Consider the following 15,497-nt stretch of genomic DNA (forward strand, 5'->3'; position numbering starts at 1 on the left):
AAGTGTTAGTGATCTTGCTTTCGCGTTAGAAAATCCCGTTGGTATTCAGCGACTCTGTCTTCTCATCAATAAAATGGGGACGAAACCCTCAGGGCCCAGCAATATCTCGGAAGAGCCATTAGGACACAGTTCCGGGCCCTGCAGGAGAAAGCGGGGCCTGGGAGGGGGAAGGAGCGCCACCCCCACCCACCACGTGGAGCGCCCGTCCGGCCGCGGCGAGGCGGCAGAACCATTCCCGGGAGTGTGAGGCGGGATCTGCACGACCTGCTTGGCCAACGCCTCTCTTAGGCCAAGACACTGGCGAGTGACACCACCTGGCCACCATGTCCCGCAGCACCCCGAAGGGAAAGGGATGGCTAGGGGCGGGGCCGGGAGGCGTGGCCTCCGGTTCCCCCTCCCCCCCGCCTTTTTTTGTCCGCCCAGCTACGGAAAGGACCCCTGCGCCTTTAAGAGGCCGACGCGGGAGCCCGATTGGCCGAGACGCTCCAGTGACGTCACGCCAGGGCCGGCGCCGAGGCGGCCCTGTCGGCCCGCGCCCTCCCCCTCCCGCCCCGCCGCGCGCTCGCGGACAGTCGGCGCGCGGGCCGGCCCGGGCCGGCGCCCCGTCTCGCTCGCTCCCCTGCGTCGCCCCGCGCCCCGGGGGATGCCCCCGGCCGGGCACCCCCCATGGCCGCCGACGTCTTCATGTGCTCCCAGAGCCGGCCCCGCAGTCGGGGCCGCGCCGTGCTGCTGAAGCCCCAGGTGCCCGAGGACGACGACGACTCTGACACGGATGAACCGTCCCCGCCGCCCGCCTCCGGCGCAGCCACCCCGGCCAGGGGCCAGGCGAGCGCCGTGCTACCGCCGCCCAAGGCCGGGTCGGGCCGCGAGGAGCCTCCGCGCCGCCAGCAGATCATCCACAGCGGCCACTTCATGGTGTCGTCGCCGCACCGGGAGCACCCGCCCAAGAAGGGCTACGATTTCGACACGGTCAACAAGCAGACGTGCCAGACCTACAGCTTCGGCAAGACCAGCTCCTGCCACTTGTCCATCGACGCCTCGCTCACCAAGCTCTTCGAGTGCATGACCCTGGCCTACAGGTAGGAACCCGGCCGGCCCCACCTCTCGAGCGGGGTTCCTTTGACAAAACAAGCGTGGAGGGCTGCCGCCGGGGGACCTCTTAGCTTCAGGCATTCCCTTTGGGTCTTCCCCCATCCGGTGGGTTTATGGGTCTGGGGTCCCGAGTGGAAACGAGACGGGTGGAGGTCCTGGCCTCTTCCCTGTCTGCAAGGGCTTAAGTTCTTCCGGCTTCACGTTCCCCAGCTAGCCACCCCCCCCCCCCGCCCCCCGCCACCAATGTCCCGAGGCCACTGATTTCAGACTAGAAAAAGGTGTAAATACAGGCTATACCTCGTGTTATTAGACTTTATCCACCCTTCCCCCCAAAGCTTTGTGTGTTTCCGGCAATAGGGAGTAGTGGGACCACCTGTCCAGGGTGGTTAAGCGCTGGTTTACTGATTGTGTAAAGTCTGCGAGCCCGTTTCCTTCTTTATAGAGGGTGACAGTATTACCTGCCTCCGTTGGCTGCTGTGGGGATGGAATGAGATAGGTAAAGTGCTTATTTCAGCGCCTGGCACATATTTAGTTGCTCCTGAAGTGTGAGCTAATTTTCTTATTGTGAGGGAGGCTGGGTTCCCTCACACCCTCTTGATTGGGAAGCCCTGCCCCCACCCACATTTGGGAGGGGCCCTGAGTGCCTCCTAGGAAAACTTGAAGCCCTAGCCCTTGATGGTGGAGGCTGTCCCCCTGGCAAGTTGGAGGCTCCTTGGGCTGGCCCTGAAACATAATTTGGAGATGTTTAGGGCAGGTATCCCAGACACCATCCTCACCTATGGCTCTGGCTCTAGGCGGAGATCTCTTTTTTACCCCAAGTCACAGAAATGCCTGGGTTTAACCTCAGGGCTTAAAATGCCCTTCCACTCTCCCTTTCTCAGTATTTGTCAGGTATTTGCTTCAGATAACTTCTGCCTCGGAAACAGAACTTCTTTGGAGGAGCTGCAGTGCGGAGCAGCCCAGCCCTGCACAAAGCTCACGATAGGATCTCGGCAGAGTGGAGATTACTGCATTAGTAACTGGACTGGCTGGGGTTGTCTTAGGTGTCTGCTGCAGGCAGCGCAGACAAAGTTTCCTTGGAGACTCCAGAAGCAGTATCATGAGGAGTACGAACGTTTCCCTCCACCGCCCCCACCTTTTTTTGGAAAGCAGTGAGCCCCGAATATACCCAAGTTATACATTTACCTGAAGCTGAAACGCTAGATATACATAGCTCCCGGTGGCATTTTCCCCCTCTGGAATAAATGATTAGTCAACTTGTTCCTTTGTTATGTTCCTGAAACGCACCCCGACTCTGCCCGCCCCCATTTCCTCTCTTGAAGGCTTCCCTGATGGTTTGTTTGCCACATGGCTGCAGTACGTTACCCAGAGCTCTCCTCCCACCCACTTTGCGTGGCACATTGGTTAGGCTCTGCTCTGATTCTCTGGTCTTGCCAGTTTGAGCTGGCACCAAGCCTGTGAAGATTTTTTTTTTTTAAACCCAAATTGTATTGAGGTCTCAGCCCTCTGCCCGCTTTTAGCCCTGCTTCGTGCGTGCGTGCATGCTTGCTCGTGTCTGACTCTTGGCGACCCCATGGACTGTAACCCGCCGGGATCCTCTGTCTGTGGGATTTTCCAGGCAAGAATATGGGAGCGGGTTGCCATTTCCTCCTCCAGGGTTAGCCCTGCTTACTCGGTCTCAAATTTTGAGCTCTTCATTGGAATCAAACTCGACTCGACTGTAGCATACGGTGCAGTGAGAAAGAGAGGGCTTCCAAACAAACCTGGAGGTGAAAGACAGGAATGTGTTCTATAAAGCAAACTTAATCCTCGCCTTTATTTTAATATCAACTTCTCCGCATACAGAGAATGGGCGATGGAGTGCAGGAGGCAAGGGCCGAAGAGCTCACCTAAGCTCTGCTAAAGGGTAAATAAACCAGTCTGCCCTCTGTCCTCAGTTTGGATAACCTGAAGGCGTATTATTAAATGACACCAAAGAATTTTAGTAATGGTATTTTTTTTTCCATTTCTTTTGAAAATATTTTGGCAGCCAGCCGTTGCTCATTTAACTTTCTTGGTTGCAAAATGCACGCTTAGTTTGGTTTGAGGCTTACCTTGTTCTTTGAGACATCCAGCCCTGCTAGTTGTCTGTCCGGCTTTGCTGTCATTCCCCATGCAGAGTCTCCTGCCACTGCGGGTCCCCCATTGGGCATCCGCCTAGTAATTTCTCATGAAGATGCTCATCGTGTCCCTCTCTGCGTGAGGCTAATCTGGGTGGCCCCAGAATTTAGTTGGCAGCGTGGAACGTGGGTACAGATTGACAGGAGGAGGACTCAAACCCAGTTATCTGGGCTGCAGCCTCTGGCCCAGAAAGCAGCATAAGAACAAATGTTTCTGACCTCAGCTATCCTGCGAAGACTGCTCACTGGCTTTCAGAGAAGGAGGGTTGCGATATGGGGGGCAGAGGGGAAAGAAAACAACCCCAGAAGTGGCCTCACTCCCCTTTCAGGGCCATGTTGAGCCTTCACCCCTGTTTTCCAGGTTTTCTCCCTCTCCTGGCCGCTGGGCCTCCTCCTCTTCTGTCTGTTTCTGGCCTGGGCTCTTTCTGACTTCAGCTTCCTGTCGGTCCCCCGGCCTCTTCGTTCTAGCCGCCTAACTCTCCCTGGTACACTCTGTGCTTTTTTTTTTTTTGGGTTTGGTTTCCTGTTAACTGCTGCCTCCCAGCTGTTTCCAGATGAGGTTCAGCAGCTCTTTGGGGGGAGGAACTAAGGGCAGGGGAAGTTGTGGTGGTTTTTTCCCCAGTCGTGTGAAGTGGACTAGGGACTCTGATGTGATCTGTCCCTGAACTTGCAAAGTCATGAACTGCTAAAGGGTCTTTGGCAAGACTGACTTTGGGGAAAATGTGGGGTGCCCCATGGTCCACCTGGACAGGTAACAGTGTGGACGGATTCCAGCTTCCTGTAGCTGGCCGTAAAATCCACATCCTTCCCACACCATGATGCTAAGAAAAGCCCCCTGTAGTGAAACATCTTGATTTGGTCCTGCAGTGTGAGGTCAATTGTTGGAATGTTTGGAAGAGGAAGAAGTTGCCTCTCCCCAAGGCAGAGCTTAGAAATTCATGGCCTGCCTTCTCTAAAGCTTCCTATCCGCCACTGGGGACGTGGGGAGAGTACGGTGTCCCTGCAGGATGGAAGGGAGGATAAGTATAACTTATAATTATACTTATAACTTATAAATATAACTTATAACTAAGATAATGTCTATAAATGGGTCTGCCTGCCTTCTCAGTCATGTCCGATTCTTTGCGGCCCCATGGACTGTAGCCTGCCAGGGTCCTCTGTCTATGGGATTTTCCAGGCAAGAATACTGGAGTGGGTTGCCATTTCCTCCTCCATGGGATCTTCCTGGCCCAGGGACTGAAGCCACGTCTCCTGTGTCTCCTGCATTGCAGGCGGATTTTTACCGCTGAGCCATCAGGGAAACCCCACGAATGGGTCTGCTGCTGCTGCTGCTGCTGCTGCTAAGTCGCTTCTGTCGTGTCCGACTCTGTGCGACCCCATAGATGGCAGCCCACCAGGCTCCCCCGTCCCTGGGATTAGAATGGGTCTAGTGCCTGGCAAATAAGAAGCAACAGGAGGTTTAATGGGCTGAATCCCTTCTGCATCATCATTCAGCTGACATTTTTTAGGAGCCCAAGTTACTCATCCATAAACTAAGGGAAGTAACATATCTAACTGGGGTCTTTAATGTGGCTTTTAAATGCTGGCTTGACAGATGCTAAATGGATGCATTCTTGGCTTGTCCATACTCTCTGAAGCCCCACAGTGGAGCTATGTCCTCTAGAACATAGTTCATGGCTCTTTCCCTCTTAACATTGTGAGGAAAGTCACACATGTAAATCACCCACGCAGATTCTGAACACATCTAGTAGACAGCTTTCTGGGTTTGGTTTTGGTTTCGCTTCTCTACCTTTTTATGTAACTTTATTAGGGACCTTTGGTGTAAATATCTGTGGGGTGAGGGGAGAGACGATTCTTTTATGTATTTAGAGATAAACAGTAGCTTTCTGGACAGTAGATTTCTTTCTTTTTTTAAAATTATTTTTGTTTCTTTCTTTTTAAAAATTTATTTTGGCTACACCAGCTCTTAGTTGCAACACATGAACTCTTAGTTGCTAGATCATGTGGGATCTAGTTCCCTGACCAGGGATCGAACCTGGGCCCCCTGCATTGGGAGTGTGGCGTATTAGCCTCTGGACCCCCAGGGAAGTCCCTGGACAGTGGATCTCTGCTCCAGTGGATAATCGAGGAAACCTTTAAATTTGGATCTGTAAGATACAAGTTTCCAAACTGTAGCCCTGTATATGTATGTATCAGTTCGGTTTAGTCGCTCAGTTGTGTCCAACTCTTTGCGACTCCATGGACTGCAGTACACCAGGCCATCACCAACTCCCGGAGCTTGCTCAAACTCATGTCCGTCAAGTCGGTGATGCCATCCAACCATCTCATCCTCTGTCATCCCCTTCTCCTTGTGCTTTCAGTCTTTCCCAGCACCAGGGTCTTTGCTAATGAGTCGGTTCTTTGCATCAGGTGGCCATAGTGTTGGAGCTTCAGCTTCAGCATCAGTCCTTCCAATGAATATTCAGGACTGATTTCCTTTAGGATGGACTATATATATGAATAGTTACCCACTGTTCCTGACAGACAAGGATTCAAGGTTTATAGCAATTGTCCTCTAAATGTTAAGTTTGCCAAGGAAGAATTTTCTAGTCCTGGGCATGGTAACTAGTTGTAAATGAGAACCATTCACACAGATGACTAAATTGGTTTTACTCTTCTGCAACCATGCCGAAGAGAAGCAGTTTCTCTCCTCTTGGGCTTTCTTTGGTCTTGAATCATTATATAGTGTCTATTAAAGGGCCATGCTGGGTTGGAGTGAGGGCTCCAGAGATGAGAAAGAATAGTCTCTGTCCTCCAGGAGCTCACAGATTTGGAGTGGGGGACAGATAAACAGGCAATTGTAGAACAGTTAGCAAGGGCTGTGATGAACAACGTGAACCAGGTCTAACAGCAGCAGTGAGGACGGTCCCGAAACCAGAAGAGTGTGTGTCTGTGTGTGTGTGTGTTTGCATAATCGGGATCAGTGTGGACAGTTTCCCGTGTCATAGGGGTTTCATACGTATCTCCCCTTCCCTGTGTTACCTATCAGAAGTTACGATCCACCTTCCCAGGAAGTCCAAAAATTCCTTTTACCTGTGCTCTTTTCATTGGTGGTCCAGGACAAATTTCCTGTTTATGTAGAGGCTGGCTGGCTGATTGCCATCCTGATGGAAGAGCAAAGAAGGGTAGTCAGATTGGGAAGAGCCTGGGGAAAGGAGGTGGAAGAGAGGATGGAGGGAAGTCATTTGCTAGACGGAAGGAAATTCACACTAACTGAGCAATTACTGTGTCCTAGAGTCTCTATGTTATCCTAAGTCGCAGTAGCCATCTCAGGCAGGTGCTGGTGGAATTCATATTTTTCAAACCAAAAAAAAAAAGGCACAAAGTTAATTTGCCTTGTTGCTGGGAGGTGAGGCAGCTCATCCAAGGTGGTGTCTCTTGCTGAAAAGTCTCCTCCTTGTCTGCTCACAGAAGCGTGCAGCTCTGTAAGAGAGAAGGTAGAAGTGCTAGTTCCTGTAGGATTGGAAGAGGGGAACCAAGACGGGGAAAACAAGTGCCTTTAGGCCACCCCATGCCCTTCCTCGTGCCGCCCTGCCCCACTGGCGAGATCCTGCCCTTCCCTCAAGCCTCGGCTCAAGTGCCCGTGGCCTGGTGGTCCCTCTCAAAGGGAGTGAACCCCTCGATGCCAGGCAAATCCACGACCTTATTGATTGTGCCTCGTATCTTTATTTACATAGACGTGATTTTCCTGCTCTCTTCACCTTTGACTTTCTCATGGAGTCTCACAGTGTCTGGAATATACTAGGTGGCTAAGATAAATATATGGAATTGAACAGGGAAACTCAGGGGCCTAGTGGCCACATCATAAACTCTCCTCTGGTGGACCTTGTTTCTCTTCAGATGCACAAAGAAAAACCCCCTCCGTGGAACGCTTGTCTAGGGGTGCTGGTGTAGAGTGGGACAACGGGGTGGTGTTTGTATTGGGGGGCCCACACAACCTGAGATGGGAGGTAGATGAGTGGTGTCCCAGGACATCTACGTGCTCATTCCCAGGACCTGTGAATACGGTAGGTCACATGGCAGAGAGGAAGTAGGGTTGCTAATCAGCTGCCTCTAAAATGGAGAGATGATTTTGGATTGCCTGGGTGGGCCCAGTGTAGTCACAAGGGTCCTTAAAAGAAGAAGAGGAAAGCAGAAGAGAGAACTAGCAGGAGGAGTTGGCCTGAAGTCGCTGACTTTGAAGATGAGGAAGGGGCCACGAGCTAAGGAACACGGGCAGCCTCTAGGAGCTAGAAAAGGCAGGGAGCCAGATTCTCCCCTGGAATCCTGGAAGCCAGCACTGCGCATATCTTGCTTTTAGCCCCAGTTCTGGAGACCCCTTCCAGAACTGTGAGACAGTAACTTTGCATTGTTCTAAGCCACTAATTTTGTGGCCATTTGTTACAGCAGCGGTTGGAAACTAGTACAGACTGGTTTCGATAATTTTTTGTTTTTAATTAATTAATTACTTTTATTTTTGGCTGCACTGGGTCTTCGTTACTTTGCATGGGCCTTCTCTAGTCTTCATGGGCTTCTCATTGCAGAGGCTGCTCTTGTTGCAGAGCACGGGCTCTAGGCGAGCGGGCTTCAGTAGTTGTGGCCCACAGACTTCGTTGCTCTGCAGCATGTGGAATCTTCCCGGAGCAGGGATTGAACCCATGTCCCCTGCGTTGGCAGGTGAGTTCCTAACCACTCTGCCACCTGGGGACGTCCTCAACAGTTTCTCCAGGTGATGTTTTTAAGCCCATAACCCAGGTCTAAAAGTCTTTCGTCAGACTCCTTCCCCCACAGAAGAGCTGAGCACACTCTGCCGTCGTGTCAAACTGTGCAAAGTGTATTAGCGAAGTGCCTGCATCAGGCGATCTGATGATAGGGGGGCCCTTGTTGTAAAAGGGAGTCTGTAAAGTGGTCTTATTCTGTTGCCCCAGCACAGTTCCTAGAATAAGGGTACTGTAGAAAGTTAACAGCACATATCTTTAAGGATTCATATATGGCTGATGAAAAATTCAGAGTGTGAGCTCCTATTGCCCATAATTGAGTTACTTCTTGGGTCTAATATGTGCAGTTCAGACAGCAGATATCTTAGGTGGTATTTTCTGTCTTGTTGGAGTTCTGTCTGTGGTTAGAATTCCGAGCCACAGGGCTTGAGTTTAGGCAGAGCCCTTTTGGCCATGGGAATCAGGGCCCGTCTCAAGCTGGCCCTTGCAATGGGGATTTACTGCAGGGATCAGGAAGTGTGTTCATGAACCTCCAGGATTCCCAGGACTTCCAGACCTCTGGATTCTGGAGGGGTCCCGGGCTGTGGTGGGTCCTCAGCAGAGGGAGCTTGCCCTTTCCTTAAGGCTTACCCACATAAGTGACTCGGCTCCTGTCTCAGACCCTGCTTTGCTTTGGGATCTTACTTCTGCTGCTGCCAGCTGGCGCTCTCACCTGCCTCTGCTCTCCTCTGCTTCAAAGCCCCTGACTATGGGGGTTTCTGCATCTGCCTGACAGGAGCTTGTGGGTGGCCTGAGTTTCGCACACAGACCTGCTCAGAGCTTCCTGTTACCATCAGTGCTCTATGCCAGTTGTCTAATTGAATTAGCCCGTGTCTAGCCCCAGAGCGTCCAGTGATGCCCTTTCCTTTCAAAAGTATTAATCAGGCCTCCGATGAGTGCCAGGCCTTGTTCTCGCCCTTGGGGATGCAGCATTAAACAAGACATGGCGTGAGCATTCTTTTTGTTGTTTGAGTTTTATTGAGAATGGCAACCCACTCCAGTATTCTTGCCTGGAAAGTCCCATGGATGGGGGAGCCTGGTGGGCTGCAGTCCATGGGGTCACTGAGAGTCAGACACGACTGAGCAACTTCACTTTCACTTTTCGCTTTCACACATTGGAGAGGGAAATGGCAACCCACTCCAGTGTTCTTGCCTGGAGAATCTCAGGGACGGGGGAGCCTGGTGGGCTGCCGTCTATGGGGTCGCACAGAGTTGGACACGACTGAAGCGACTTAGCAGTAGCAGCAGCAGGTGGCGCACAGCTATGTGCATGTTTAAGACGTCCGGCACAATAACTGACTTACAGGTATTGTAAAGTCATGGAGTCTATAGTCAGTTGAGGGAATCAGTAAGCAAATCAGATTTAAATCGTTCCTGCCGCAAAGAACATCAACCACACCAGAAGATGGAAAGTGATAGCGGGTGGGGGAGGGCAGGCGGACACTGTATCTCGGCAGGTCAGAGAAGTCTTCCGAGGGGCTGACATTTCAGGTTGAACTGAAACCTGAGTGGTGAGTGGGAGCCAGCCGAGGGCAGTCATTCCAGGCGGTGGACGAGCCCGAGGCAGAGGCCCAAGGTGGAAGGATCAGGCACATTCCGGGGCTGGGAAGGCCAGGGTGGCCAGCAGGTTGAGGGCAGGGCGAGTGTTGGGGAGGAGACGGGGAGATGGGTTTGGTTGGGAGGTGGGAGGTTAGGATACTCCATTCATTGCTTTGGAGATCTGGCTTGTTGAGTCTGCGCAGTGGGGACCAGGGGACAGGAGGGCCGGGGGAACTGATACCAGAATGGTGGCTGGGAGGTGGTGAGACGTGCATGGATGCAGGGCGGGTTTGGGCTTGCCAGTGGAAAGGATGTTGGGGTGTAAGCAAGGAATCAGCAGTGGCCCTGAGGGTTTTGGTCTGAGCTGTGGGGGCTGTGACTGAAATGAGGAAGCCAGGGAGCCCCATCAGCTGTGTGACTAATGTGAGCTGTGTCGAGGACCTGTGCTGTGCGCTTGACTTGGCTGCATGGGCTATGGGTGGGGCAGCTCCCTAAGAAGGGGCTGCGAGGGGCTGTCAGTGTTGGGAGCTCTGCAGTCCAGGGAGGTCATCACTGTCACCAGAGTACCGGGATTCTTTCTTCTGTCCTGGCTGCTCCATCTCATCTCCCTAACCTTTCTTGTGCCTTGTAAGGGACCAGTTGGCCATGGGAGGTTTTGGCGTTTTGAGCTTGTATTTGGGATGGCAATGGTTTTTGTTTTCTGTGAAATAGATACTCTCATATCCCGAATGATATTTTTACTCCCTTGGGTTTGGTTGTGGTAGAAGAGTACTACCTGGTCTTGAATGCCCTACGAGGAAACATCTCCAAATCGAGCATCCCTAGTGTGTTTAGTTAGGGTTGGACTGCACCATCAGAAAAGCCTTCTAGAAGGAGGCAGGGTGGAAAGGGTTATCTGGTAGCTCTAGAAGGACGTCCAAGATCTGGAGGAATAATTCCAGAAACAGAATTCCTTGTCAATAGCTTTTGAGTCTCAGAAGTGATAGTGTAAAAATTAAAAAGAAAAGAAAACAAAGAAGAATCCAGTTGAAGAACAGTGAAGAGTGAGGCCAGGAAGTAAAGAGCTCAGAAAGGGATATCAGGGAGAACCAGGCTGCTGGTGGGAACGGCACTGGAGAGGGGACCCACGGGGACTTGGTTCACTCTGCTTCACTGTGAGGACTATTGTGTGCGTAGGAGGGTCTGTTCTGAAAGCTAGTCACCACTTCTTTCCTCTGTGGCTTATGGGCACAGGCTATCAGGGAAGATGATGGCCTCTTGTGTTCCATCACCATGGGGCAGACAGTCATCAAACAAAAAACAGCTGCTTCGGTAGAAAGTAGGAGAATTAAACTAGTTTCCAGATATTTCCCCAATATTCTGGCTTTTAAAAAACAACCTAAAGAACCCCTTTTTATGCTCAGGTGGTCACTGGCCCGTTTGCAAATGGACTGCCTCATCTTCTGGGACCAGCCCAGAGAGCTAGACACTATGCTTTCTAGAGAAAGTGAATTTATAAATCTCTCTTATTTATTAGAATGAAACCCTTTCAACGAGTTCTTAAAACAGTGCATGATCATATTAGCTTGCTGTTTGAAACAGTGATTTTCCAGCTGAGTAGCAGGGCCTTTTACCCAGGCTCCTCTGTTCTTTAAATAATTATTATTTTGTTGTTGTTGTTCTTCACATTATTAAACGGATCTTTCTCTGCCTTGGAGCAGGACTTTCTTCCACTTGTGCAGACGAGTTTATGTTATCGTTGGTGTTAACAGCTTTGTCAAGATGGGATTCATGTACCTTAAGATGTGGTCGCTATACGTGTGCCGGTCATTGATTTCCTTTTTGTTGTGTAGCCATAATTGGAATCCAGTTTTAGAACATCCCGTCACCCCACCAAGATCCCTCATGCTCTTTTATGTTTAATCCCAGGTCCTGCCTTCGCCCCAGACAGCCGTTAATCTGCTTTCTGTGTCTGTAATCTGCTTGTCTTGCCTTTTCTGGACGTTCCATGTAAATGGAATCATACTGTATGTGGCCTTTTGCGTCTGTCTTTTTTCACTTGGCATGAAATTGGTGAGGTTCATCTGTGTTTACAGTGCACATACATGTCTTGTTCCTTTCGATTCCTGGACAGTATTCCACTGTGTCATTGTACCACATTTTGTTTATCTGTTCATTGACAGGCATGTTTCGGGGGGAAGCCTAGTAGCTTCGTTGTTTGGATGTTGGTATTCCATTTTTCTGTAGTAAAGTTCTCGTACAGATTCAGCAGGGACTTCCTTACAGGGTGAAACTGGGAACCGCAGTGACTATGTTGGAAAGATGATGGGTCAAACACCACTAGGCGTGGTGCCGCTGGTGGGTAGCATTTCGCTCAGCCCTGTAAGTCCTGAGGCCTTTAATTGTAAAGGAAGGAAAAAAGTGAGAGGGGACGTGGGGTTAGACTAGAATGACCAATCTTATTCTTATTTACCAATCTTATTTTTCTTCCATGGACCTTGTGTATTTGAGAGATACAGCCTTAGGAGTAAATTGTATTGAGCAATAAAAAGGAACAAGCTTCTGGTATGTGTCAGAAACATTACGTCGAGTGACGCAAGTCTTACTCAAGAGATTAGATATTGATTCCGTTTATGTGACGTTCTAGAAAAGGCAGAGCTAATCTACAGTGGAAAAAAATCAGATCAGTACTTGGCCTGTGAGGGAGGTTGAAGAGGGGAATACTGGGGAAAAGCAGGAATCTTTTAGGATGATGGTCATGTTTTATAGTATTGTGACTATACTAGAAACCAGTGAACACTTTTAAAAGGCTAATGTTTTGGTGTGTAAATCATGTCTCAATAAACCTGTTATAAAAAAAAAAAACCCACGTCATTAGGACTGACCCGGATGCATTCTTCTTTTTGTAGCTGAATAGAATCCCTTGAGAGCCTATTATACAAAGTGAGGTAAGTGAGAAAGAGAAGGACAGATACTGGACGCTAACACACGAATGCGGAACCTAGAAAGATGGTACTGATGAGCCTGTTTGCAGGGCCGCAGTGGGCGCAGACACAGAGCGCAGGCTTGTGGATGCAGCGGCGGAAGGAGCGGAGGCGTGAATTGAGAGAAGAGCACGGAAGCACACACATTACCATATGTGAAACAGAGAGCAACTGGGCATTTGCTGTGTGACACAGGGAGCTCAACCCAGTGCTCTGTGACAGCCCTAGAGGGATGGGATGGGGAGGGAGATAGGGGCGGTTCAGAAGGGAGGAGACATATGTATACTTGTGGCTGACTCATGTTGATGTATGGCAGAGGCCAGCACAATATTATAAAGCAGTTATCCTCCAATAAAAAACAACACCAACAGAAAACCCAAACCATTTAGGTTTTCAACATTATCTTTAGGGAGTCGTATTTGAGATCTTAAATGCTAAATATGTCAGTGTCTAGGAGTTCCAAGAGTCTCTGTCTTCCATCTCTTCTGTGTACAGTAAATGAGAGACTGCTTGGGAAGGTGACCTACCCTGAGCATTTCCCCTAGATTAAAATCGACTCAGGAATTTGGCTATCCAGGTTACCTCAAAGCTCCACAAATCACCCTAAGGTTATCCTGTTAAGGCCTTTTTTCCTTTTAGCATTGTCTGGGTCAGGGGGTCACCAAGTCAAATGCCCACAAGGGTCAGGAGATAAAAGTGTGGGTCATTGGTAAGGCAAAGAGGACGTTTGCTGTCTTTTATTTTCTGGCTTCTGATGGAGTCATGGTTACAGACAAGCACTTACTTATTATGAAAACCCTGCAACTATAAACTGCAGTTGACCAGGCCTGCCTGATGGAAGTGCAGCGGCGGCGGTGGGGGGTGGGGGTGGGGTCTGTGGTGAATTGGTGGGCACCTGCCGGCTCTACAGGGGGCAGCCATCACCCAGCTCCAGGTGACTCTAGCTGTTTGGGAACGTGAGCTCAGTCTTACGAGGTCTGGCGTATTTGAAAATTGGAAGAAGTCTGAATTTGTATGTGAACTCTGCATTTCCATTTCTACCTTGGATCTGAGTTCAAGTATTAGGAATTCTAGGGAAATGAGTTTAATCTCGGTTGCATCTGTTTATCTATTGGCCTTTCTTTTTATTTTTTAATTTATTCTCAAAATCTGTTTTGGCTGTGCTGCATGGTATGTGGGATCTTAGTTCTCCAACCAGGGATCGAACCCGCCCCCCTTGCATCGGAAGGGCAGTCTTAACCACCGGACCACCAGGGAAGTCCCACGGTTGCGTCTCGTTTAGAACTGAGTCCTGGTCTAAGGGATGAAGGAGTGTGTGGTGCTCTTTGCCACAAGGGCAGCCCTGGCACAGGGGATATCTTGTGAGGTGTTCTCACTCTGAGGTGTACCTTCCTGAAATGTTCATGTTCATACAGTCACAGGACCGTCATCTTCTGAAAACAAAATCCAAGACTGTCCTCCTGGTAAACCCCAGAGGTGTGTGTGCGCCTGGTAGACAGTTACTCGTCGAGTTATGAGGAACCAGGGCAGTTATTTTAAATGATTGTGATTTGGGGGTGGAGAGTTGACTTCACTTCACTTCTCCACGTGAAGTTCTTGGACAGTGGGTTACTCATCGTTTTACATTCCATTTCTAACTGTTATCCCTTAACTTCACCACCAGACCTGCCTGGGGCAGGGCTGTTTTCATAGGGTGATTCCAGGGTGGAGGAAAGGGATAATCATTTGACTTAACTCCAGACAGTTGATTTGGTTGTCGCTGAAACAAAATTATAGCTTGAAGTTAGACAGAAGAGGCCTCTCACTTGGCTCTTGTTCAAAGTTTCTAACCGGCGCACTGGACGTTGTGTTACAGGCCCCTGGCTTGCTTTGCAGTTAACTACGTGTGTGTGTGTGTGTGTGTGTGTGGTAGTAAAGAAGGGATGTGCTTGCTTTGAACCCTTCCCCCAGCGCGCGGGCACGCGCGCGCACACACACACACACGTTCTCGCACAGCCACCTTCCTCATGATCTGAGGCTTTTCACCTCTTGAAGTTTCTGTCCATATTTGATCTGATCTACAGAGGTGTTGGCAAGTAGCTTTATGGTTCTTAAAGGCCACGACTTTGCTCCTGAGCCAGATTGAAATAGTTTGTACTTCTCAGAGCAACAGCAACCACGCTCACTAAGAAGTTGGGGGTATTACTCTTCTAAGCTTCGGACCTTACGTTTTGGATTTTGACTGTATTTCTGGGCCCCCTTCCAGGAAAAAAAAAAACCCAAACTCAATACCCACAGATAACCACCATCATTTCCCTGGTGTTTATTCTCTCAGGCCTTGTGGGGTTTTTATTTTTCGAGTGGAGTAAGTGTGTTTTGTGTTTGTATTTAACAGATCATGAATGCCTTTCCCAAATACTCGTCTGCAGTACTTTTAGTGGCTGAGTAGTATTTCATTGTGTGGGTATACTGTCACTCACGGAACCCCTCTCTGGTGGACCTTAAGACCATTTCACATGAGTTTTGTGTTCCTGAGCCCCTGTTCCATTTCTCTTATCCCTACTTTCTCTGAAAACATCTTCTGCCTCCTCCTCCTTCCTCACTGGATGAACTCTCTCCCTGAGAACCTTTCAGCAGGACCCTTGAAGAAAAGGGTCAGGGTTCCCCGGCCTGTCCCCTGCCCCTGCCTGCTTGGCTGAGGTATGTGTGGAGGGTGGAGGTGAGCAGGTTGCAGCCCAGGAGCAGCCTTTGCTCTGCGCCTCGGGCTGGAGAGAGGAAGGCTGGCTGCAGTGCCAGCCTGCAGAGGGGCAGGGGACGAAGGGGAGGGGGTCTGACACACCCCGCAGCAGCGTGCGTGCCGAGCTCGCACGTCCCCACCCCGAGGCCAGGGCTCCTCACTCCTGCCAGCAGGAGGATGCCGGCGCTCGGCCTCTGTTGTTCCAGAGGCAGGGAGAGAGCGTTGAGCTTCAGGAAAGCTGGTGGTTCCAGCT

The 15,497-nt window shown here is 50.3% G+C and overlaps 1 protein-coding gene across 4 annotated transcripts in view; it reads left to right on the forward strand.

Annotated features, from left to right (window-relative positions):
• Positions 1 to 569: 569 nt before the first annotated feature.
• MLXIP (MLX interacting protein) overlaps positions 570 to 15,497 on the forward strand; it is a 60,717-nt gene continuing 45,789 nt past the window's right edge. For 2 of the 4 annotated variants that reach the window (XM_027566875.1, XM_027566876.1), the window contains exon 1: positions 580 to 1,079. In XM_027566875.1, coding sequence (XP_027422676.1) covers positions 667 to 1,079 — 413 coding nt within the window. In that variant the 5' untranslated portion in view covers positions 580 to 666. Of the gene's footprint in view, positions 1,080 to 15,497 lie in introns of all 4 variants that reach the window. The other 2 variants (XM_027566877.1, XM_027566874.1) reach the window with 2 other exon arrangements.

This window comes from Bos indicus x Bos taurus, chromosome 17 (genome assembly GCF_003369695.1).
Source record: "Bos indicus x Bos taurus breed Angus x Brahman F1 hybrid chromosome 17, Bos_hybrid_MaternalHap_v2.0, whole genome shotgun sequence".
NCBI classification, from domain to species: Eukaryota; Metazoa; Chordata; class Mammalia; order Artiodactyla; family Bovidae; genus Bos; species Bos indicus x Bos taurus.